Raw genomic sequence first — 23,463 nt, 5'->3', positions numbered from 1 at the left:
GAGTGGTGGACTTTGGTCCTGGGGAACTGAGGAACTGAGTTCGATTCCCACTTCAGGCATAGGCAGCTCCTTGTGACTCTGGGCAAGTCACTTAACCCTCCATTGCCCCATGTAAGCCGCATTGAGCCTGCCATGAGTGGGAAAGCGCGGGGTACAAATGTAACAAATAAAATAAATATCTTTATTCTTATTAAGTGGTCGCAGAAAAGTAAGGGCAAGTTGCAACAGCCACCTCAGCCCTATTGGTGAAAGATTGAGGAATGCGTCAAACAGCTGATCAGATCCACCTATAATGCTTTTGACATCTTCTCAAGGGCAGCAGCTGTAGCCATAGCAGCATGCTGTACTGCTTTGCTCAGACCTCTTCTCTGAAGGAAGCCACACGTGAATGAATCACAGATGTTCCTTGCATAGGTGAAAATATCTTTAGGGAGAAGATTCAACTTTAATCAAGGCTCACTGAACAACACTCCAGGTTTTGTGAACTCAAACATATGGTGATGTGAAAAAGGTTTTGTCCCCTTTATTATATCGCCTAATGTTGCATATACATTATATTGAATGATCCATTGTGGTTTTGGTATAATGATAGCCTTCTGATGACATGCTGTAATAAGAAATTTGGTTTAGTGGTGCTATACAATAATACTTTTCTGGAGGATTGAAACTGACCTGGGACTTCTTTATTTTCTTGTCCTGCTGTTAAAGCCAGTTTTAAAGCTCCCTGATGCACTGAGTGTCAGGCCAAGGTACACACAGTCCAAGTCTCTAACAGATTTAGGTTCTTTTTTTTAAAACTGTCTGTGGTTCTTATGTCTCTTCTGTTCAGGTAAAGCTCAGTAAAAGTAACACACACGCTCCAGTACTGGGCACAGTGTGATGCAGTACAAAATGCTAGCAAACATGCCATACCAAAACAGCAACAATTCTTCTAAAATGCAACAGTGCAAATATTACGCCAGACCCTAGAACACCAATACACCACCTACTTGGAGGTGAATGTTGGAAACTAGATGAACTTCTTCAGAGTCTTGCATAGATTGATACTACACGCTAGCAGAAACATTACCTCAGCTACACATGCAGAAGAGATACAGATCCTCACCAAACACAGAATAAGTGAATGGAATAGAAAAATGTAGACACAGTTGAACTAGAAGCACAAAGATGCCAGATTCTGCATCTAGTACTACACAGGGGATAGTTGAAACAGAAATGCATCTCCTCCTACATTATGCAAAGTACCAAGAAAGACACAATTTATTTCCCAGAATTAACAGGGAAAATAAAACCTTTTCCATATAACAATGAGCAGGAGAAACTATAAAGCCTGCATCACATGTACAAATTGTCATGCTAATAGTTTTTCCTGAATATGAAGCTCTGTGTTATTTCTCCTTCTGTAACTCTGTTCTCTTTCAACTCACCCTTTCTCTATCCAGGTGAAGCTTTGTGATTTTGGCTTTGCTCGAATCATTGGTGAGAAATCATTCCGACGGTCAGTGGTGGGGACCCCTGCATATCTTGCTCCTGAGGTGCTGCTGAACCAGGGATACAATCGCTCATTGGACATGTGGTCTGTGGGTGTGATCATGTATGTCAGCCTAAGCGGGACCTTTCCCTTCAACGAGGATGAAGATGTTAATGAGCAGATCCAGAATGCAGCCTTCATGTACCCTGCCAACCCCTGGAAGCAGATCTCTGCTGGAGGTGAGACCATAAGGGTGCATGTGGGGGGTTGGGATCACAGAAGGAAGCACCAAGATGTGTAGGTGGAAAGGAGTAAAGAGAGTGTCTGAGATAGGTTCCTAATCAGGGGTGGCCTGATCATTATGCCACCTGATGCAGAGGCCTCGGGCGGCATTCTTTGGGAGCGGCATCTCCCCTTTTCTTCACCCTGTTCCCTGAGTTTACCTTCTTTTCACATTTTTTAAAAGGTGGCGATGGCAGCAATTTCCATACGCTGCCCTGCTGCTGGCACCCGCCTCTTTTCTTTACTGCAGCCCGCCTCAATGAGGTAACTTCTGTTCTCCGAGGACAAGCAGGCTGCTTGTTCTCACTGATGGGTTGACGTCCTCGGCAGCCCCCTCCATCGGAAAGTTTACTAGCAAAGGCCTTTGCTAGTCCTCGCGCGCCCATGCGCACCGCGCATGCGCGGCCGTCTTCCCGCCCGAAACCGGCTCGAGCCGGCCAGTCTTCTTTCGTCCGCACTCGGTACGGTCATGTTACGCCATTCGTGCCCCAGAGAGTCGACCTCGCGCGTCCTTTTCGACGTGTTTTTGTCCTTTTTTCCTTGGAAAAAGTTCGGGAAGCGCTCCGGTAGTGTTCCGGAAGACCCTTTCGGGTTTTCTGCCCTTCCCGTATTTCTTAGTTTTTGCCCCGTAAGTTTTCTTTCGTTGTCGGGGTAGGCCTCTTTTGGCCTCGGTCGAGATTTTTCTCCCTCTAAATTTTGGTGCTTCAATTTTCGCCATTTCGGCTTTTGATTTCGCCGGCGTGATTTTTCCGCCCATGACATCGAAGCCTTCCAGCGGCTTCAAGAAGTGCACCCAGTGCGCCCGGGTAATCTCGCTCACTGATAGGCACTCTGCGTGTCTTCAGTGTCTAGGGGCCCAGCACCGCCCTCAGAACTGCAGTCTGTGTTCCCTGTTACAAAGGCGGACTCAGGTAGCGAGATTAGCCCAGTGGAACGTTTTGTTCTCGGGCTCTTCGTCGGCATCAGCACCGGAGGCATCGAGTGCATCGACGTCGTCAGCGTCCGGACCATCTTCCTTGGCTGCCGCTCCATCGACTGCATCGAGGCATCGGACCTCTGCATCGGCGCCGAGGCATCGGGCGACTGTATCGACGTCGGTGGTACCGAGACTTCGTCTGCTGATGTCGTCGGACGGAGGTGCATCGTCAGGAGTGCAGGTGAGGGCTGTCCATTCCCCTGCTGGTGGCGGCGAGCCTTCGGGTGGGTCTCCTCCTACCCTGAGGGCTCCTGCGGTACAGCCCCCCCGGGATCGACCCTCTTCGGTCTCGGCCCCGAGGAAGCGACGGATGGATTCTACGTCCTCCTCGTCGGTGCCGGGGAGCTCCGGTGACATGCTTCGGAAGAAGTCGAAGAAGCATCGACACCGGTCTCCTCCCCATGTCGGCACCGAGAGCTCTGGGTCGCCGAGGGATTCGGCACCCAGCAGGCATCGGCACCGAGAGGACCGCTCACCCTCTGTTCAGGAGGTGTCGATGCGCTCCACTCTGGACAGCCCGGAACAGCCTCCTCGCCCGGAACAGGTTCTGACGTCGACGCCTGCATCGGCCTCTCAGCCTTTCTCTGCAGCCGCTCTAAACGAGAGCCTCCGGGCCGTTCTCCCAGAGATTCTGGGAGAGCTGTTGCGCTCTACCCCTCCGGTACCGGCGGTGCTTGCGCCTCCGGTACCGTCGAGCGTGGCGCCGGCTGGCCCATCGCCCAGGTTGAGGTCCCCGACGTCGGTACCATGTGCAGTGCCGACCGCGGCCACCTCCCAGGAAGGCTCCCCGACTACGTCGGCGGAGGGAGCTTCGCCGATGCGGGCGAGGGAGTCTACCTCTCGACGCCCCCACCGTGGACGGGGTTCCACCGAGTCGAGCAGGGCGAGGTTGCAGACACAGGTTCGGGAACTTGTGTCTGACACCGAGGGTGAGGCCTCGTGGGAGGAAGAGGAGGACCCCAGATATTTCTCTGACGAGGAGTCTGAGGGTCTTCCTTCTGATCCCACTCCCTCTCCTGAGAGACAGCTTTCTCCTCCCGAGAGTCTGTCTTTTGCTTCCTTTGTCCGGGAGATGTCTACGGCCATCCCCTTCCCGGTGGTTGTGGAGGACGAGCCCAGGGCTGAAATGTTTGAGCTCCTGGACTATCCTTCTCCACCTAAGGAAGCGTCCACTGTTCCCTTGCACCATGTCCTGAAAAAGACATTGCTTGCGAACTGGACCAAGCCACTAAGTAATCCCCACATTCCCAAGAAGATTGAGTCCCAGTACCGGATCCATGGGGACCCAGAGCTGATGCGCACTCAGTTGCCTCATGACTCTGGAGTTGTGGATCTGGCCCTAAAGAAGGCTAAGAGTTCTAGGGAGCATGCTTCGGCGCCCCCGGGCAAAGACCCTAGAACCTTAGACTCCTTTGGGAGGAAGGCCTACCATTCTTCTATGCTCGTGGCCAAGATCCAGTCTTACCAGCTCTACACGAGCATACACATGCGGAACAATGTGCGGCAGTTGGCGGGCTTGGTTGATGCTCTTCCCCCTGAGCAAGCCAAGCTTCAGGAGGTGGTCAGGCAGCTGAAGGCGTGCAGAAAATTCCTGGCCAGAGGAGTTTATGACACTTTTGATGTTGCGTCCAGGGCCGCTGCTCAAGGTGTGGTGATGCGCAGGCTCTCATGGCTGCGTGCCGCCGACCTGGAGAATAGACTCCAGCAGCGGATTGCGGACTCGCCTTGCCGTGCGGACAACATTTTTGGAGAAAAAGTCGAGCAGGTGGTAGAGTCTCTCCACCAGCGGGACACCGCATTCGACAAGTTCTCCCGCCGGCAGCCTGCAGCCTCTACCTCTACAGGTAGAAGATTTTTCGGGGGAAGGAAGACTGGCCCCTATGCTTCTGGTAAGCGTAGGTACAATCCTCCTTCCCGACAGCCTGCGGCCCAGGCTAAGCCCCAGCGCGCGCGCTCTCGTCAGCAGCGTGCGCCTCAGCAAGGCCCCGCAGCTCCCCAGCAAAAGCAAGGGGCGAGCTTTTGACTGGCTCCAGCAGAGCATAGCCGACATCCAAGTGTCAGTGCCGGGCGACCTGCCGGTCGGGGGGAGGTTGAAAGCTTTTCACCAAAGGTGGCCTCTCATAACCTCCGATCAGTGGGTTCTCCAAATAGTCCGGCAGGGATACACCCTCAATTTGGCATCAAAACCTCCAAATTGTCCACCGGGGGCTCAGTCTTACAGCTTCCAACACAAGCAGGTACTTGTAGAGGAACTCTCCGCCCTTCTCAGCGCCAATGCGGTCGAGCCCGTGCCATCCGGGCAAGAAGGGCTGGGATTCTATTCCAGGTACTTCCTTGTGGAAAAGAAAACAGGGGGGATGCGTCCCATCCTAGACCTAAGGGCCCTGAACAAGTTTCTCGTAAAAGAAAAGTTCAGGATGCTTTCCCTGGGCACCCTTCTCCCCATGATTCAGCAAAACGATTGGCTATGCTCTCTGGACTTGAAGGATGCCTACACACACATCCCGATACTGCCAGCTCACAGACAGTATCTGCGATTTCAGTTGGGCACACGCCACTTCCAGTACTGTGTGCTACCCTTTGGGCTCGCCTCTGCGCCCAGGGTGTTCACAAAGTGCCTAGCTGTGGTAGCAGCGGCACTTCGCAGGCTGGGGGTGCACGTGTTCCCATATCTCGACGATTGGCTGGTGAAGAACACATCCGAGGCAGGAGCCCTGCAGTCCATGCAGATGACTATTCGCCTCCTGGAGCTACTGGGGTTTGTGATAAATTACCCAAAGTCCCATCTTCTGCCAGTGCAGAAACTCGAATTCATAGGAGCCCTGCTGGATTCTCGGACGGCTCGCGCCTATCTTCCAGAGGCGAGAGCCAACAACTTGTTGTCCCTCGTCTCGCGGGTGCGTGCGTCCCAGCAGATCACAGCTCGGCAGATGTTGAGATTGCTGGGCCACATGGCCTCCACAGTTCATGTGACTCTCATGGCCCGCCTTCACATGAGATCTGCTCAATGGACCCTAGCCTCCCAGTGGTATCAGGCCGCTGGGGGTCTAGAGGACGTGATCCACCTGTCCACGAGTTTTCTCAAATCCCTGTATTGGTGGACGATTTGCTCCAATTTGACTCTGGGACGTCCCTTCCAAATTCCTCAGCCACAAAAAGTGCTGACCACGGATGCGTCTGTCCTGGGATGGGGAGCTCATGTCGATGGGCTTCACACCCAAGGAAGTTGGTCCCTCCAAGAACGCGATCTACAGATCAATCTTCTGGAGTTGCGAGCGATCTGGAACGCTCTGAAGGCTTTCAGAGATCGGCTGTCCCACCAAATTATCCAAATTCAGACAGACAACCAGGTTGCCATGTACTATGTCAACAAGCAGGGGGGCACCGGATCTCGCCCCCTGTGTCAGGAAGCCGTCAGCATGTGGCTCTGGGCTCGCCGTCAAGGCATGGTGCTCCAAGCCACATATCTGGCAGGCGTAAACAACAGTCTGGCCGACAGGCTGAGCAGGATTATGCAACCTCACGAGTGGTCGCTCAATTCCCGTGTAGTGCGGCAGATCTTCCAGGTGTGGGGCACCCCCTTGGTAGATCTCTTCGCATCTCGAGCCAACCACAAAGTCCCTCAGTTCTGTTCCAGGCTTCAGACCTCCGGCAGACTAGCATCGGATGCCTTCCTCCTGGATTGGGGGGAGGGCCTGCTGTATGCTTATCCTCCCATCCCTCTGGTGGGGAAGACTTTGTTGAAACTCAAGCAAGACCGAGGCACCATGATTCTGATTGCTCCTTTTTGGCCGCGTCAGATCTGGTTCCCCCTTCTTCTGGAGTTATTCTCCGAAGAACCGTGGAGATTGGAGTGTTTTCCGACCCTCATCACACAGGACGAGGGGGCGCTTCTGCATCCCAACCTCCAGTCTCTGGCTCTCACGGCCTGGATGTTGAGGGCGTAGACTTTGCCTCTTTGGGTCTGTCAGAGGGTGTCTCCCGCATCTTGCTTGCTTCCAGGAAAGACTCCACTAAGAGAAGTTACTTCTTCCATTGGAGGAGGTTTGCCGTCTGGTGTGACAGCAAGGCCCTAGATCCTCGCTCTTGTCCTACACAGACCCTGCTTGAATACCTTCTGCACTTGTCTGAGTCTGGTCTCAAGACCAACTCTGTAAGGGTTCACCTTAGTGCAATCAGTGCATACCATTACCGTGTGGAAGGTAAGCCGATCTCAGGACAGCCTTTAGTTGTTCGCTTCATGAGAGGTTTGCTTTTGTCAAAGCCCCCTGTCAAGCCTCCTACAGTGTCATGGGATCTCAATGTCGTTCTCACCCAGCTGATGAAACCTCCTTTTGAGCCACTGAATTCCTGCCATCTGAAGTACTTGACCTGGAAGGTCATTTTCTTGGTGGCAGTTACTTCAGCTCGTAGAGTCAGTGAGCTTCAGGCCCTGGTAGCCCAGGCCCCTTACACCAAATTTCATCACAACAGAGTAGTCCTCCGCACTCACCCTAAGTTCCTGCCAAAGGTTGTGTCGGAGTTCCATCTGAACCAGTCAATTGTCTTGCCAACATTCTTTCCCCGTCCTCATTCCTGCCCTGCTGAACGTCAGCTGCACACATTGGACTGCAAGAGAGCATTGGCCTTCTACCTGGAGCGGACACAGCCCCACAGACAGTCCGCCCAATTGTTTGTTTCTTTTGATCCCAATAGGAGGGGAGTGGCTGTAGGGAAACGCACCATATCCAATTGGCTAGCAGATTGCATTTCCTTTACTTACGCCCAGGCGGGGCTGGCTCTTGAGGGTCATGTCACGGCTCATAATGTTAGAGCCATGGCTGCGTCGGTAGCCCACTTGAAGTCAGCCTCTATTGAAGAAATTTGCAAAGCTGCGACGTGGTCATCTGTCCACACATTCACATCTCATTACTGCCTGCAGCAGGATACCCGACGCGACAGTCGGTTTGGGCAGTCAGTTCTTCAGAACCTGTTTGGGCTTTAGGATCCAACTCCACCCCCCGAGGGCCCTGTTTGTTCTGTTCCAGGCTGCACTCTCAGTTAGTTGGTAAATTTTTTAGGTCAATCTCAGTTATGTCCTCGCCGTTGCGAGGTCCAATTGACCATGGTTGTTGTTTTGAGTGAGCCTGGGGGCTAGGGATACCCCATCAGTGAGAACAAGCAGCCTGCTTGTCGTCGGAGAAAGCGAATGCTACATACCTGTAGAAGGTATTCTCCGAGGACAGCAGGCTGATTGTTCTCACAAACCCGCCCGCCTCCCCTTTGGAGTTGAGTCTTCCCTTGAAGTGTATTGTCTTGCTACATACTAGACTGGCCGGCTCGAGCCGGTTTCGGGCGGGAAGACGGCCGCGCATGCGCGGTGCGCATGGGCGCGCGAGGACTAGCAAAGGCCTTTGCTAGTAAACTTTCCGATGGAGGGGGCTGCCGAGGACGTCAACCCATCAGTGAGAACAATCAGCCTGCTGTCCTCGGAGAATACCTTCTACAGGTATGTAGCATTCGCTTTTCCTCAGAAGCAACCACAGTAGAGAAGAAGCCGGTGCCGGCGGCAGGGCAGTGTGTGGGAATCGCTGCCACCACCGTTTTTTGTAAAATAGAAAAAAGCTAAGCTCGGGGAAGAGGGTGGAGGAAGAAAGAGGGGAGATGCCAGAACTTGGCCCGGTGGGGAGGTGACATCTTGCCTTGTGCCGCCTCTGTTCCTAATGAGAGCAGGATGGAAGGGTGTCTATGATATGATTATTTAAAAAAAATCAACAGCAAAACTTTATAGTAAATACTCAACTTCAATGCTCCAGTAGCTCTGGCAGCAAGCTTAATATGTGCCAGCCCTTTTGCCTTTGCAGATCTGCAGCTAGAGATCTTCTTGATATTCCTTCCTTTCTTTCACACAGTGAGAGGAGGGGGATTAAGATCTTCGGTGTGTTAAATTGCAGGCCCTAAACTGTAGAATTCTTTGTCACTATCTATGAGAAGCATTAAGAGTCTTTTTTTTAAAAAATGTTTAAAAATGTACTTGTTTCCGCAAGTCTTTGGTCCTCTATTGCATTCTTGAGTCTGGAAGTTGATATGTATTGTTTAATGAAGGCAGTATATTTTCCTGTTTTTGAATTTTTCTTTTTATTTGTATTATGCATTGCATTTTATTTATTGTGTGTATTTTGTACCCCACCTAGAATTATAGATAGCACAGGCTACATACTTTTTAAATAAAACGACAACTTGCTGATATCTATTGCTAAAAATAAGAGAAATATCTGTGAAAAAGCTAGTAAAACAAATATCACCACAGAAGAAATGTACATATTCACAAAATAATACTGCACAATTCAATAGACATCCAAAAAAGCCCTTAATAGAATTTTGTGGTGGGTGCTCATTTAAAAGAGTCCTCAAAAAACACCTTACTGCATATACATCCTGCAGGCTTAATCACGGTAAAGGGCTACATTCTTCATTATACTCACTTACAAATTTACATAAAAAGGTTTACTACAAGCGATCACAATATGGTTGCATTTATCTATTGTAAATTCCCAAAATTTGTGTAGAGGATTATATTTGAGTTCACCAGTATTCCACATTTATGTGTACTCCCAACCATGGCCAAACAAGATTTCATCCCACTCAAGATCTTTTTCAAGGGAGAGATGTTTCTTAAAGTAACCCTTTTAAAGTTCCACCTCTTCTTGGCTATTACTAAAGGTTTTGTTCCGTTCCATGCTTTCCCTCAGTACTTGTCATGGCAGGACTTTTCTTCCTATGCTTTGAAACCATTCTCCTCCATTCCAGATCTGGGTGCAATATTAGTGATGAACTCAAATATAATCCTCTACACAAATTTTGGGAATTAGCAATAGATAAGTACAACCATATTGTGGTTGCTGTAAGCCACATTGAGCTTGCAAATAGGTGGGAAAATGTGAGATACAAATGCAATAAATAAATAACCCCTTTTTATGTAAATTCTTTTGTGAAGATGTACATTTATTCTGTGGTGATATTACTTTGTTTCTCCGAGGACAAGCAGGCTGCTTGTTATCACAAATGGGTGACGTCCACGGCAGCCCCTCCGATTGGAGATCTTCACGAGCAACAGCGTTTGCTAGCCCTCGCGTGCACATGCTCGGTCTTCTTTTTTCCACGGCTCAGGACAGCTGTTTTTCGGTCGGTCTGTGCCCCAAGGAGACCCCTCATGTCTTTTCGCCACGTTCTTCAGTTCGGAACCATCGTGTCTCTCTTAGTTTAAAAAAAAAAAAAAAAAACTTCCCTTACGTCGAGTTTTTTCCCGTAAGTTTCCTTTCGTTGTTGGGCGCGGCCTTTTTCGCCGCCCGTACGGGTTTTTTCTAAATTTTTTGGTGCCATTAGCCATCATGAATTTTGACTTCGCCGGCGTGATTTTTCCGCCCATGTCCTCGAAGCCTGCCAGCGGCTTCAAAAAGTGCACCCAGTGCAACTGAACTATCTCCCTCACTGACAAGCACGTTTCGTGCCTTCAGTGTCTGGGGGCCGGGCATCGCCCCCAGGCCTGCACTCTGCCTTCTTTTGAAGAAGCGGACTCAGGCACCGAGATTGGCCCAGTGGAATCTGTTGTTCAGGGCCTCGTCCGGTGCTTCGACGTCTTCGGTACCGAGGCCATCGTCTGGTGCGTCGACGTCTGCGGTACCCAGCTCTTCTGCCGGTGGTCCAGCGTCTTCGATACCGAGGTTATCGGTGGTATCGTTGTCGGAGGGTGCTTCGTCTTCCGGAGCGCAGGTGAGGGCTGTCCATTCCCTTGCTGGTGGCGGTGAGCCCTCAAGTAGGTCTCCGCCTGCCTCGAGGGCTCCTGCGGTACAGATCCCCCGGGATCGACCTCTTTCGAACCCAGCCCACAGGAGACGTTTGGATTCAACGTCCTCCTCTTCAGTACCGGGAGGTACCGGTGATGTGCTTCGTGCGAAGGCAAGGAAGCGTCGTCATCAGTCACCTTCCTGACATGGTACCAAGAGCTCTGGGTCGCCGGTGCCACCGGCACCCAAGCGTCAACATCGGGAGGACCGCTCACCCTCCATTCAGGAGGTGTCGATGCACTTCCCTGTGGACAGCTCGGTACCGCCTCCGCGTCGTGGCAGATTCGCAGCTCGTCGCTGGTACCGGACTCCTTGCCTCTCTCGACAGCTGCTTTGAACGAGAGCCTCAGGGCCATCCTTCCAGGGATCCTGGAAGAGCTGTTGTGCCCTTCTCCTCCGGTACCGGGGGGGTGCTTGCGCCGCCGGTACCGACGACTGAGGCGACGGCTGGGCCCTCGTCCGTGGTGAGATCTCGGCTGCCTCTCAGGCGGACTCCCCGACGACATCGATGGAGGGAGCTCCATCGCCGCCGGTGCGAGAGTTTTCTTCTCGACGCTGCCACCGTGGCCATGTTCCTACGGAGTCTAGGCGGGCACAGCTTCGGACAGAAGTTCATGAACTGGTGTCAGACACCGATGGTGAGGCCTCGTGGGAAGCAAAGGAAGACATCAGATATTTCTCAGATGAGGAGTCTGACAGTCTTCCTTCTGATCCCACTCCCTCACCTGAAAGACAGCTTTCTCCTCCTGAGAGTCTATCTTTCGCGGCCTTTGTCCAGGAATGTCTACAGCCATTCCCTTTCCTGTGGTTGCGGAGGATGAGCCAAGGGCTGAAATGTTTGAGCTTTTGGACTATCCTTCGCCACCTAAGGAATCGTCCACAGTACCCATGCATCATGTCCTCAAGAAGACATTGCTGGCGAACTGGGCGAAGCCGCTAACTAATCCCCACATTCCCAAGAAGATCGAATCCCAGTATTGGATCCATGGGGACCTGGAGTTGAAGTGGACTCAGCTGCCTCACGACTCTGGTGTGGTGGATCTAGCCCTTAAGAAGGTCAAGAGTTCTAGAGAGTATGCTTCGGAGCCCCCAGGCAAAGACTCTAGAACCTTGGATTCTTTTGGGAGGAAGGCCTACCATTCTGCTATGCTCATTTCCAAAATTCAGTCCTACCAGCTCTACACGAGCATTCATATGCGGAATAATGTGCGGCAGTTGGCGGTCTTGGTGAACAAGCTCCCCTCTGACCAAGCCAAGCCTTTTCAGCAGGTGGTCAGGCAGCTGAAGGTGTGTCGTAAATTCCTGGCCATGGGTGTTTACGATACTTTTGATGTCGCGTCCAGGGCTGCTGCTCAAGGTGTGGTGATGCACAGACTCTCATGGCTGCGCGCCTCAGACCTGGAGAATAGGCTCCAGCAGCGGATAGCGGACTCTCCTTGCCGGGGGGATAATATTTTTGGCGAAAAGGTCGAACAGGTGGTAGAACAGCTCCACCAGCGGGACACCGCTTTTGACAAATTCTCCCGCCGGACGCCTTCAGCATCTACCTCAACTGGTAGACGTTTTTATGGGGGAAGGCAGACTCTTACCTATTCTTCTAATAAGCGTAGGTACAATCCTTCTCGCCAGCCTGCTGCCCAGGCCAAATCCCAGCGCACTCGTTCTCGTCAACAGCGTGCGCCTCCACAAGCCCCTGCAGCTCCCCAGCAAAAGCAAGGGACGGGCTTTTGACTGGCTCCAGCAGAGCATAGCCGCAATCAAAGTGTCCGTGCCGGACGATCTACCGGTCGGGGGGAGGTTAAAATTTTTTCACCAAAGGTGGCCTCTCATAACCTCCGACCAGTGGGTTCTTCAAATAGTCCAGCTAGGATACTCCCTCAATTTGTTCACAAAGCCTCCAAATTGCCCACCGAGAGCTCAGTCCTTCAGCTTTCAGCACAAGCAGGTACTTGCAGAGGAACTCTCTGCCCTTCTCAGCGCCAGTGTGGTCGAGCCCGTGCCACCGGGGCAAGAAGGGCTGGGATTCTATTCCAGGTACTTCCTTGTGGAAAAGAAAACAGGGGGGATGCGTCCCATCCTAGACCTAAGGGCCATGAACAAATATCTGGTCCAAGAAAAGTTCAGGATGCTTTCCCTGGGCACCCTTCTTCCCATGATTCAGAAAAACGATTGGCTATGCTCTCTGGACTTAAAGGATGCTTACACTCATGTCCCAATACTGCCAGCTCACAGACAGTATCTTCGATTCCGTCTGGGAACACGGCACTTTCAGTATTGTGTGCTACCCTTTGGTCTCGCCTCCGCACCCAGGGTGTTCACAAAATGCCTGGCGGTAGTGGCGGCATCTCTACGTAGACTGGGCGTGCACGTAACATAGTAGATGACGGCAGAAAAAGACCTGCATGGTCCATCCAGTCTGCCCAAGATAAACTCAAGTGTATACCTTACCTTGATTTGTACCTGTCTTTCTCAGGGCACAGACCGTATAAGTCTGCCCAGCAGTTTTTCCCGCCTCCCAACCACCTGTCCTGCCTCCCATCACCGGCTCTGGCACAGACCATATAAGTCTGCCCTCCCCTATTCTCGCCTCCGAACCACCAACCCCTCTTCCCCCCCACCTGCTCCGTCACCCAATTTTAGCTAAGCTTCTGAGGATCCATTCCTTCTGCACAGGATTCCTTTATGCATATCCCACGCATGTTTGAATTCCGTTACCGTTTCCATCTCCACCACCTCCCGCAGGAGGGCATTCCAAGCATCCACCACCCTCTCCGTGAAAAAGTACTTCCTGACATCTTTCCTGAGTCTGCCCCCCTTCAATCTCATTTCATGTCCTCTCATTCTACCACCTTCCCATCTCCGGAAAAGATTCGTTTGCGGATTAATACCTTTCAAATATTTAAATGTCTGTATCATATCACCCCTGTTCCTTCTTTCCTCCAGGGTATACATGTTCAGGTCAGCAAGTCTCTCTTCATACGTCTTGGAACGCAAATCCCATACCATCCTTGTAGCTTTTCTTTGCACCGCTTCCATTTTTTTGACATCCTTCGCAAGGTACGGCCTCCAAAACTGAACACAATACTCCAGGTGGAGCCTCACCAACGTCTTATACAGGGGCATTAAAACCTCCTTTCTTCTGCTGGTCACACCTCTCCCTATACAGCCTAGCAATCTTATAGCTACGGCCACCGCCTTGTTGCACTGTTTCGTCGCCTTCAGATCCTCAGATACTATCACCCCAAGATCCCTCTCCCCGTCCGTGCCAATCAGACTCTCCCCACCTAACACATACGTCTCCCTTGGATTTCTACTCCCTAAGTGCATCACTTTGCATTTCTTCGCATTGAATTTTAATTGCCAAACATTAGACCATTCTTCTAGCTTCTTCAGATCTTTTTTCATGTTTTCCACTCCCTCCGGGGTGTCCACTCTGTTGCAAATCTTGGTGTCATCCGCAAAAAGGCAAACTTTACCTTGTAACCCTTTGGCAATGTCACTCACAAATATATTGAACAGAATCGGCCCCAGCACCGATCCCTGAGGCACTCCACTACTCACCTTTCCCTCCTCCGAGCGAACTCCATTCACCACCACCCTCTGGCGTCTGCCCGTCAACCAGTTCCTAATCCAGTTCACCACTTCGGGTCCTATCTTCAGCCCATCCAGTTTATTCAAGAGCCTCCTGTGGGGAACCGTGTCAGAAGCTTTGCTGAAGTCTAAATAGATTACGTCCATAGCACGTCCTTGATTTAATTCTCCTGTCACCCAGTGAAAGAATTCAATGAGATTCGTTTGGCACGATTTCCCTTTGGTGAAACCATGTTGTCTCGGATCTTGCAACTTATTTGCTTCCAGGAAATTCACTATCCTTTCCTTCAGCATCGCTTCCATTACTTTTCCAATAACCGAAGTGAGGCTTACCGGCCTGTAGTTTCCAGCTTCTTCCCTATCACCACTTTTGTGAAGAGGGACCACCTCCGCCGTTCTCCAGTCCCTCGGAACCTCTCCCGTCTCCAAGGACTTATTAAACAAATCTTTAAGAGGACCCGCCAGAACCTCTCTGAGCTCCCTCAATATCCTAGGGTGGATCCCGTCCGGTCCCACGGCTTTGTCCACCTTTAGCTTTCCAAGTTGCTGATACACACTCTCTTCCGTGAATGGTGCTCTATCCACTCCATTCTCAGGTGTACTTTTGCCATTCCCTCGCGGTCCTTCTCCAGGATTTTCTTCAGTGAAAACAGAACAAAAGTATCTATTAAGCAAATTGGCTTTTTCTTCATCATTTTCTACATAGCGTTTTGCTGTATCTTTTAGTCTCTCAATTCCGTTTTTAGTCTTTCTCCTTTCACTAATATACCTGAAGAAGTTTTTGTCTCCCCTTCTTACATTTCTAGCCATTTGTTCTTCCGCTTGCGCCTTCGCCAGACGTACCTCTCTTGGCTTCTTTCAGTTTCATCCGGTATTCCTCCCCGTGTTCCTCCTCTTGAGATTTTCTATATTTCTGGAATGCCAACTCTTTAGCCTTTATTTTCTCAGCCACTTGCTTGGAGAACCATATCGGTTTTCTTTTTCTCTTGCTTTTATTTACTCTCCTTACATAAAGGTCTGTGGCCCTATTTATTACTTCTTTCAGCCTGGACCACTGTCCTTCCACTTCTTGTATGTCCTCCCAGCCCATCAGCTCCTTCCTCAGGTATTCCCCCATTTTACTAAAGCCAGCGCGCTTGAAATCCAGGACTTTGAGTTTAGAGTGGCCGCCCTCCATTTCAGCTATCATATCAAACCAAACCGTTTGATGGTCACTGCTTTCCAGGTGTGCACCCACTCTGACATTTGACACACTATTCCCATTTGTGAGCACCAGATCCAACGTCGCTCCCTCCCTCGTGGGTTCTGTCACAATTTGTCTGAGCAGAGCACTTTGGAAAGCATCCACAATCTCTCTACTTCTTTCCAATTTGGCAGACGGAACCTTCCAATCTACATCCGGCAGATTAAAATCTCCCAACAACAGCACCTCTCTTTTCTTCCCCAACTTTTGAATATCAACGATCAGATCTTTATCTAGTTCCTCCAATTGTGTCGGGGGTCTGTAGACAACACCCATGTGGACAGAGGTTCTATCCTCTCTTTTTTTTTTTGATTTATAGAAGTTTTTATTGAATAATGGTGTTACAGAACACTTAAGCAAGAATATTATGCAAGTCAACTCAACACACATTCAAACAAATATCAAATTTTTCACTTTTTACACAAAAAATAAGGTCCTGTAGCCATTATAGTTGAATTATATTGACACTTCAAAAAATTTTTAATTTTCTTATTGAATATCTATCCCCCTAACCCAAGTGAAACCTCCCTCTTACCCCCTATCCCTCCCTCCCTCATCCCTCATCTCTCTTTCACTCTTATACCCTCCATCAAGCACATACTTTCAAAAAGGGTCTATCCTCTCTTTTTAAGGTAATCCATATCGCTTCTTCCTTTCCCCAGTTCCCTGTCATTTCAGTCGCTGGGGGGAAACGCACCATATCCAATTGGCTAGCAGATTGCATTTCCTTCACTTACGCCCAGGCTGGGCAGGCTCTTGAGGGTCATGTCACGGCTCATAATGTTAGAGCCATGGCAGCGTCGGTAGCCCACTTGAAGTCAGCCACTATTGAAGAGATCTGCAAAGCTGCGACGTGGTCATCTGTCCACACATTCACATCGAATTACTGCCTACAGCAAGATACCCAACGCGACAGTCGGTTTGGGCAGTCGGGGCTGCAGAATCTGTTCAGGGTTTAGAATCCAACTCCACCCCCGTAGGCCCATTTTTATTCTGTTCCAGGCTGTACTCTCAGTTGAATAAGTTTAGGCCAATCTCAGTTATGTCCTCGCCGTTGCGAAGCCCAATTGACCAATGTTTGTTGTTTTGAGTGAACCTGGGGGCTAGGGATACCCCATTCGTGAGAACAAGCAGCCTGCTTGTCCTCGGAGAAAACGAAAGCTACATACCTGTAGAAGGTATTCTCTGAGGACAGCAGGCCGATTGTTCTTACCAACCCGCCCGCCTCCCCTTTGGAGTTGTGTCTTCCCTTGTCTATGTCTTTGCTATGTACTGGTCTGACGAATACGAGCGCGTTCGGGTGGGAAGATGGGCGCGCATGCGCACGCGAGGGCTAGCAAACGCTGTTGCTAGTGAAGATCTCCGATTGGAGGGGCTGCCGTGGACGTCACCCATTCGTGAGAACAATCAGCCTGCTGTCCTCGGAGAATACCTTCTACAGGTATGTAGCTTTCGCTTTACTGGCTTGCTTATGAGAATCAGATGGTAAGATGAAAAGTAGTGCCTGATGATCCCCTAGCAAGGAGTAACAGGAGAGACTGTTAAGTTCCCTTTTTAGATACTACTTGGATGAAGAAAGGAGGAAGAGGTCATGTGTAATGGTTCACAGATAAGAGCTGGATATAAATGAGGAAGCTATGCAGCGGGTTATGTGGTGGAGGTGGGGACTAGTAAACTACTACTACTACTACTTAACATTTCTAAAGCGCTACTAGGGTTACGCAGCGCTGTACAATTTAACATAGAAGGACAGTCCCTGCTCAAAGAGCTTACAATCTAAAGGACACGTGAACAGTAAGTCTGATAGGGGCGGTCAAATTGGGGCAGTCTGGATTTCCTGAAAGAGCTAGGTGCCGAACGCAGCATTGAAGAGGTGGGCTTTAAGCTCTAATAGAGCAAGAGAGATATCCAGGATTTGTGTCGTGTGACTGACATGGTTGCTTGTCCTGCTCCACAGCCATTGATCTGATAAACAACCTACTCCAAGTTAAGATGAGGAAGCGTTACAGTGTGGACAAGTCTCTCAGTCACACCTGGTTGCAGGTATGGACCACAGCATATAGGAGGGATACCTGGGTGATGTACTTCTACATGGGTTCCTTTCTCTCTTACTCACACTTTGTTCACCATATTGTGGATGTACCCCCTGGCCTCTTATAATGCTACCACACACACACATAGAAGAGCATAAGAATAGCCATACTGAGTCAGACCAGTGGTCCATCTAGCCCAGTATCCTGCTTCCAACAGTGGCCAATTCAGGTCACAAGTACCTGACAGGATCCCAGATAGCAGCAAGATTCATGCTATTGCCTCCAAGTAAAAGCTGTGGCTTTCCCCATGTCTATCTAAATAGACTACTTAAGTTCCTGGTGGAAAACCTTTTTTTTTTTAACCCGGATACACTAACTGTTATACCACATCCTCTGACAACGAGTTCCACAGCTTAACTATTCATTGAGTGAAAAAATATATTCTCCTCTTTGTTTTAAAAATAGTACCATGTAACTCCTTGTGTCTTTGTACTTTTTGAAATTCACCAACAAAAAAATACCATTTTACATTATATTAATAAAATTAAACTTTAAAAACTCTGTTCATCTAAATCATAAAATATGCAAAAAACCTTTTATCCAAATACCTACTCTTACATACTAGTGTGTAAATTTATAACATATATTCAACTAAACTCTCAATATGAAGCATGTAAAACCATATTTACTCAAGACCTCAAAAAAATCTCTTAGCCCAAAAGTCCTCTTGTTATTGTTCACCACAAATTTAGTATTCAATGGTTTGACTTCTAGATTATGTGACCAATCAAATAATACAGCCAAATAAATTTTCCAGTGTGTTGAACATCTGTTGATGAGTAATTCAGCAAACAATTTTTCTTCACAGTAGATAAAATCTTTTTAAAACATTGCCATTCATTCTTCTCTCTCAAAATGCAACTCCATCGATCTTGCTCCTAAATCTGTGTTAATCTTACAGTCTACATGGTTCCACGTAGCGGATTGGTGGCGTTTTTTGTTATGGCTAACTGTTAAGCTGTGTTGAATGAAACTGGTGGTCAGCACTCTGAGCTCTTCTTTTTTTTCTCCACTTAATTTTTTAATAATTTCTTTTTGGCTGGCTGGCCTTATGACAAGAAACGTTTTGTTTGATTTTCTGATAATTGAAATCACCCATTATTTATACTGTTGCCAAATTTGCTAGCTTTTCTAATTTCTGTTAACATATCTTTGATCATTCTGCCCTGTTGGACAGTAGTATAGCCCTACACGTATATTGTTTCCCTTCATACATGGCATTTCTATTCATAAGGATTCCACTTTGCTGTCTGTTTCATGCAGAATTTTTATTTTGCTTGACTCAATTATCTCTCTAACATACATTGCAACCGCCCCTCCCATTTGATCCATCCTATCATTACAATATAATTTATACCCTGGTAACAGTGTTCCATTGATTGTCTTCCTTCTACCAGGTCTCAGATACCTATTGTATCTACCTTTTCATTTAGTGCTATATACTCTTAACTCTCCTATCTTATGTTTTAGGCTTCTTGCATTTGTATACAGACACTGTGTAATTTTTCCTTGCATCTACAAGCTGCTTAGAAGTTGATGGGGATAATTTATGACCTTTGCTGTCCTACCCTTGAATGCTCCTGGCTTTTAAACCTCTGGTATCTCATGCACAGTCCTGGATTTCTGTGTCATACTCTAATGTACTCTGATGCACACATTCAATGCTCTTTTGAATTTCTCCCTGTTGTCATGCATGTGTACACAGGTCTTTCTTTCTCTCTCCCACTTTCTAGGATTATCAGACCTGGCTGGATTTGCGGGAGTTGGAGGGGAAGTTTGGGCAGCGTTATATCACCCATGAGAGTGATGATGCGCGCTGGGCAAGGTTTGCTGAGGATCATGGCCTACTATACCCACCCCATCTGAGGGCCCTGCCACCACGGGGGTCTGAGGATCAGGATCTGGAGGATAATGAGATGCAGGGGTTGACAGAACGTGTTAGTATCCTGTGAGATGAGAACACTTTGGGGAGAGGGCATTTATCTGTACAGGAGTGCACTTCCTCTGGTGGCTCTACTCAAACAGCCTGCATGGGGGAACATTCCTTTCAGAGCCATGTACAGTCCTGTTGTGCTGCATCCTCTGCACACTGATGGTATCTCCGTGCAGAAATGGATCCTTGGATTTAGGGGGAGGGCTCTATATTGGGCTGATCCTCCCTCTCATCTCTTCATGTGAGGAACTCAATCGGACTGTAAACCATCAAAAATTTGTACATGTGTAGATAATACCCTCAGTTTAGTTTCATTTGCAGTGTGTGGGGTGGTAAAGGTATGTGATTTGGTTAATGGCCTCAGCCCAAGTGATTGAGATGGATTTTGGCCAAGCAGATCAACAGTTGCTTCCTCTTTTAGCAGTAACTGTTCAACTTGGAGATCTCCTAAGGAGGAGCTTATCTGAGAACACAGTGCCCATCCCCAGCTCTGTGCCTTCCATGCAGTGTATAAAGCTGGACTGAAAAACCACCTCCTCCTCCTCCCTTGTGCTGCAAGGACAGTATAACAAAGGGACCCTTCAGCCATATACCACAAGCTTTAATGCAGATGACACAATCTGAGGGAAAGCTGTGGCCGGGACCATCCAGCTCCTCTGGAGAGCAGTTGTAAAATAGTAAACATATTGAAAAATAATTCCCAAAATAAACAGAATCCAGTGTTTGAAAAAGTCTGTCCTTCTTTCCCATATTTCTTGATAACATGGTGAATGATGGCATATAAAGACCAGCATGGCCCATGTAGTCTTCCCAGTGAGGCGAGTTGTAACTGCTAGTCTCTGCAGGTTATTTATCCCCCCCCCCCCCCCCCAATGCACATAACTTATTCCTTTTTTTTTAGTTGAAGCATGAAAGTTGACTTGCTTTGATTGGAAATGCTCCATCAATAGAGAACACAGGTAACTCCCACATTTCTTCAAATAAAATGGAGGGATGATGATGATAAAATGTATTTATAGTCTGTGTATCTTCAAATTCTAAGCGGAGAACAGTTTACATATATAATAGACAAAAAACAATAATCCTATAAACAATCTTATAAAATAAACACAATATATCACAAAAATGTCATATCTGAAGCACAAAAGAAAAATAAAAAAGATGTAATTTTAATCATACTTGCATCTCATAAACTTGATGAAAAAAATGGGTTTTTAACTCCTTAAACTGTGCCATGTTTTGCACTGTCCGAAGTTCAAACAGCAACAAATTCCACGGTTTGGGACCAATAATAGTATCCTTCAGTCACACCATATGATACAATGGCATGTCGAGCAGCAGTTTCTGGGAAGATCTCATCGAACATACTGGCTGGTAGAATCTTAGTGTGACACAGAGTGGGAGGCTTTGAAAACAAGCAATAAAATCTTAAATTTGATTTCTATTTTGGATAGGTAACCAATGAAGAGATTTTAAAATGGGAAAAATGACTAAATTGAGAGGTGCCGGTAATGACGCTACTAATTTAGAGTGCACTTACAGAATCAATTTATTTAAAAAAAAAATCTTTCCGGATTATATTAAGAACTTGTGTTTCGTTGAAAGAGTTGAATCCAGTTGCGTTCCTCAATTCCTAATCTCCCTGAAGATTGGGATTTCAACAGTATCCAGTTTAAATGACATAGGAACATCATCACAAACTACACTAGAAAGGGACTAGAATTTGGGTTTTAGAAATATTCAAACATAGACGATTACCTTTCATCCATTGTTTGATATTGCATATCAAAACCTTTTTTCAAAAGAGGACTGAACAGGAACTAAAAACTATATATCATCTGCATAGATTTTGAATTACAAACCTAGACAGTGTAGCAAAAGACAGAGGGAGGAGAAAAGATTAAATGGCACCATGGAAGGGAAGAGCCTTGAGGAACACCAGTAAAACACGGCTTAATTTCAGATCGCCTTATACTGTCACACACATAGAAACTTCTTTCTGATAGAGAATGAAACCAACGCGATACAGTGCTATCCAACCTAGCTGTCTGTAAACGATTAAGTAAGATGTATGGTTGATGTTGCCAAAGGCTGCTTATATCCAAAGTGACTAAGAGGTTTTGCCTTTGTCAGCCTTTAACACTATCAAGAAGTGAGATTAATAACGTCCCGGTATTATGATGTTCACAGAAACCAAATTGATGCTGATCCAAAATGTCATATTTCTGCAGGTGATCTTCTAATTGAGCTGAAACAACTCATTCAGTTATTTAGCGAAGAAAGGTGGAGAAGAAATAGGTTGACAATTTTCTGCAGTAGAAGGATACAATTTAGGGTTTTCAATCAACAGCCGCAGTCTTAAAGGCTAAGCGATTTGTTAACTGTGTGTATAATTCAAGAAAAGAACTCTGCAAAGCCTTAACTGACAGATGGATTATATCCAGCTGACAAAAAGTTATTAATTTTTCCCAAAACAATTTCTAATTGATCTGCAGTCATCATAGAAAACTCTGACCAAGGGGTCTGTTCCACAAAGAGATTTAAAAACATCCTTTGGAAAAGGGCACTGTTAAACTGAGACACCAATTTCTGCACTTATAAACAAAAACCATTTGCAAAGTCCTGTAATGAAAGAGTATTACCCAGAAAATCAGAATTACAACAGCTGGTATAGTTTGAAACTATCGTAAACAATTCTTTTAAGAAGAAGAAGCTTCCTCTATTATCTATATATATAAAACTCACCCTCAACGTTCTATTTGCACTGACGTCACTGAAGCCAGGTTCGTAAGTTCGAAGCTCTGAAGCCACACAAAATCACAGTCTGTGGGCCCCGCCCTCGCGTCAAACGTTATGACGTTGAGGGCGGAGCACATTCTCAGCTCCAACGTTGTACTGCACTGTAGCTCTCGCACGGAGGCTGCAGGGGGGCCGGCGACACATGGAGACACAAAGGGACGGAGGGGGGTCTTGCTAGCGCTCGTTTCATGGCGATTTGAAACGGGCCTTCGTTACTAGTTTTATTTTTTTAAAGTTTTTTGGGCACTGACCCTAGCAGTGTTATAAAATTGTAATTGTAAATTATATGATTCCAGAGTAGGTCTGCAAGGACAGGAGTGCCATGCTCTTTCAGCTTGCCTAAGCTTCCACTTTAAAAGCTTTAATTCTTCAGTAAACCGTGGAACAAAATTAGATCTAGTACTGTTAATGGTTTGCAGAGGAGCAATCTCATCTAACACCTCCTTCAAACTAGCATTCCATCTATCCAGTAGTGGAACACAATTTAATTCGGAATTAATTGCAGTTAATAATTTCTTTACAAGTACAGTTTTCAGATCTGCTAATTAAGACTTACAATGTTGAAAGTATTTATACAAAGTATTTATATTTAATTCTCTGTGACTGAAGCCGATTTAACTGTAATTGGAAATAAATTACAGCATGGTCTGTCCATGGGTACAAACTATATATTATTAAGAGAAAAAAGGAGAAGATGATACATTTTTAGCCAAACAGTTACAAAGCTGTGTGGAGCAGTGTGGTATTTCAGAATGATTGTCAAATTATTATTCGCATAGGTTAGCCGTAAATTCTCTAGAAGAGGTAGGATTTTATATCTTTAATGAACTGGAGGTAGTTTCAGATGCTGCTGCTTTTTTTATTTATTATTTATTTGTTGCATTTGTATCCCACATTTTTTTTTTATTTTAATGTTTTCAGTGATGCACAATATTATGTGACCATGCAATTCACATTTAGTTCCATTAACAGAAAAACATTTCAATCAACATATAAGGAAACAATGAGAACATTTTTTCTGTCCACACAAAGAAAATAAAAACTTGGTTCCAAGATAGGAAAAATTTAACAAGGATATCAAATTAATACACAGTTGCTACCTCTATGTTCAGACTCCAGCCTGTTGTGTAGGAGGGCATATAACATTTACTTCACTTCTAGCATCTAGGAAATCTTTAAGCTGTTTAGGGTCCACAAATTGATATTGTTTACCTTCAAACATCACATTACAAATACAAGGAAAACGTAA

The 23,463-nt window shown here is 47.3% G+C and overlaps 1 protein-coding gene across 2 annotated transcripts in view; it reads left to right on the top strand.

Moving 5' to 3' along the window:
• Nucleotides 1-21,737, top strand: part of PRKD2 (protein kinase D2) — a 98,899-nt gene extending 77,162 nt beyond the window's left edge. For both annotated transcript variants that reach the window (XM_030217373.1, XM_030217375.1), the window contains exons 16-18: nt 1,443-1,710; nt 17,347-17,432; nt 19,216-21,737. In XM_030217373.1, coding sequence (XP_030073233.1) covers nt 1,443-1,710; nt 17,347-17,432; nt 19,216-19,434 — 573 coding nt within the window. In that variant the 3' untranslated portion in view covers nt 19,435-21,737. The remainder of the gene's footprint in view (nt 1-1,442; nt 1,711-17,346; nt 17,433-19,215) is intronic.
• Nucleotides 21,738-23,463: the final 1,726 nt, after the last annotated feature.

The sequence above is a fragment of the Microcaecilia unicolor genome, chromosome 11 (assembly GCF_901765095.1).
Source record: "Microcaecilia unicolor chromosome 11, aMicUni1.1, whole genome shotgun sequence".
NCBI lineage: Eukaryota > Metazoa > Chordata > Amphibia > Gymnophiona > Siphonopidae > Microcaecilia > Microcaecilia unicolor.
Note: the sequence above shows the minus strand (reverse complement) of the source record. Positions and strands in the feature narration are given on the sequence as shown.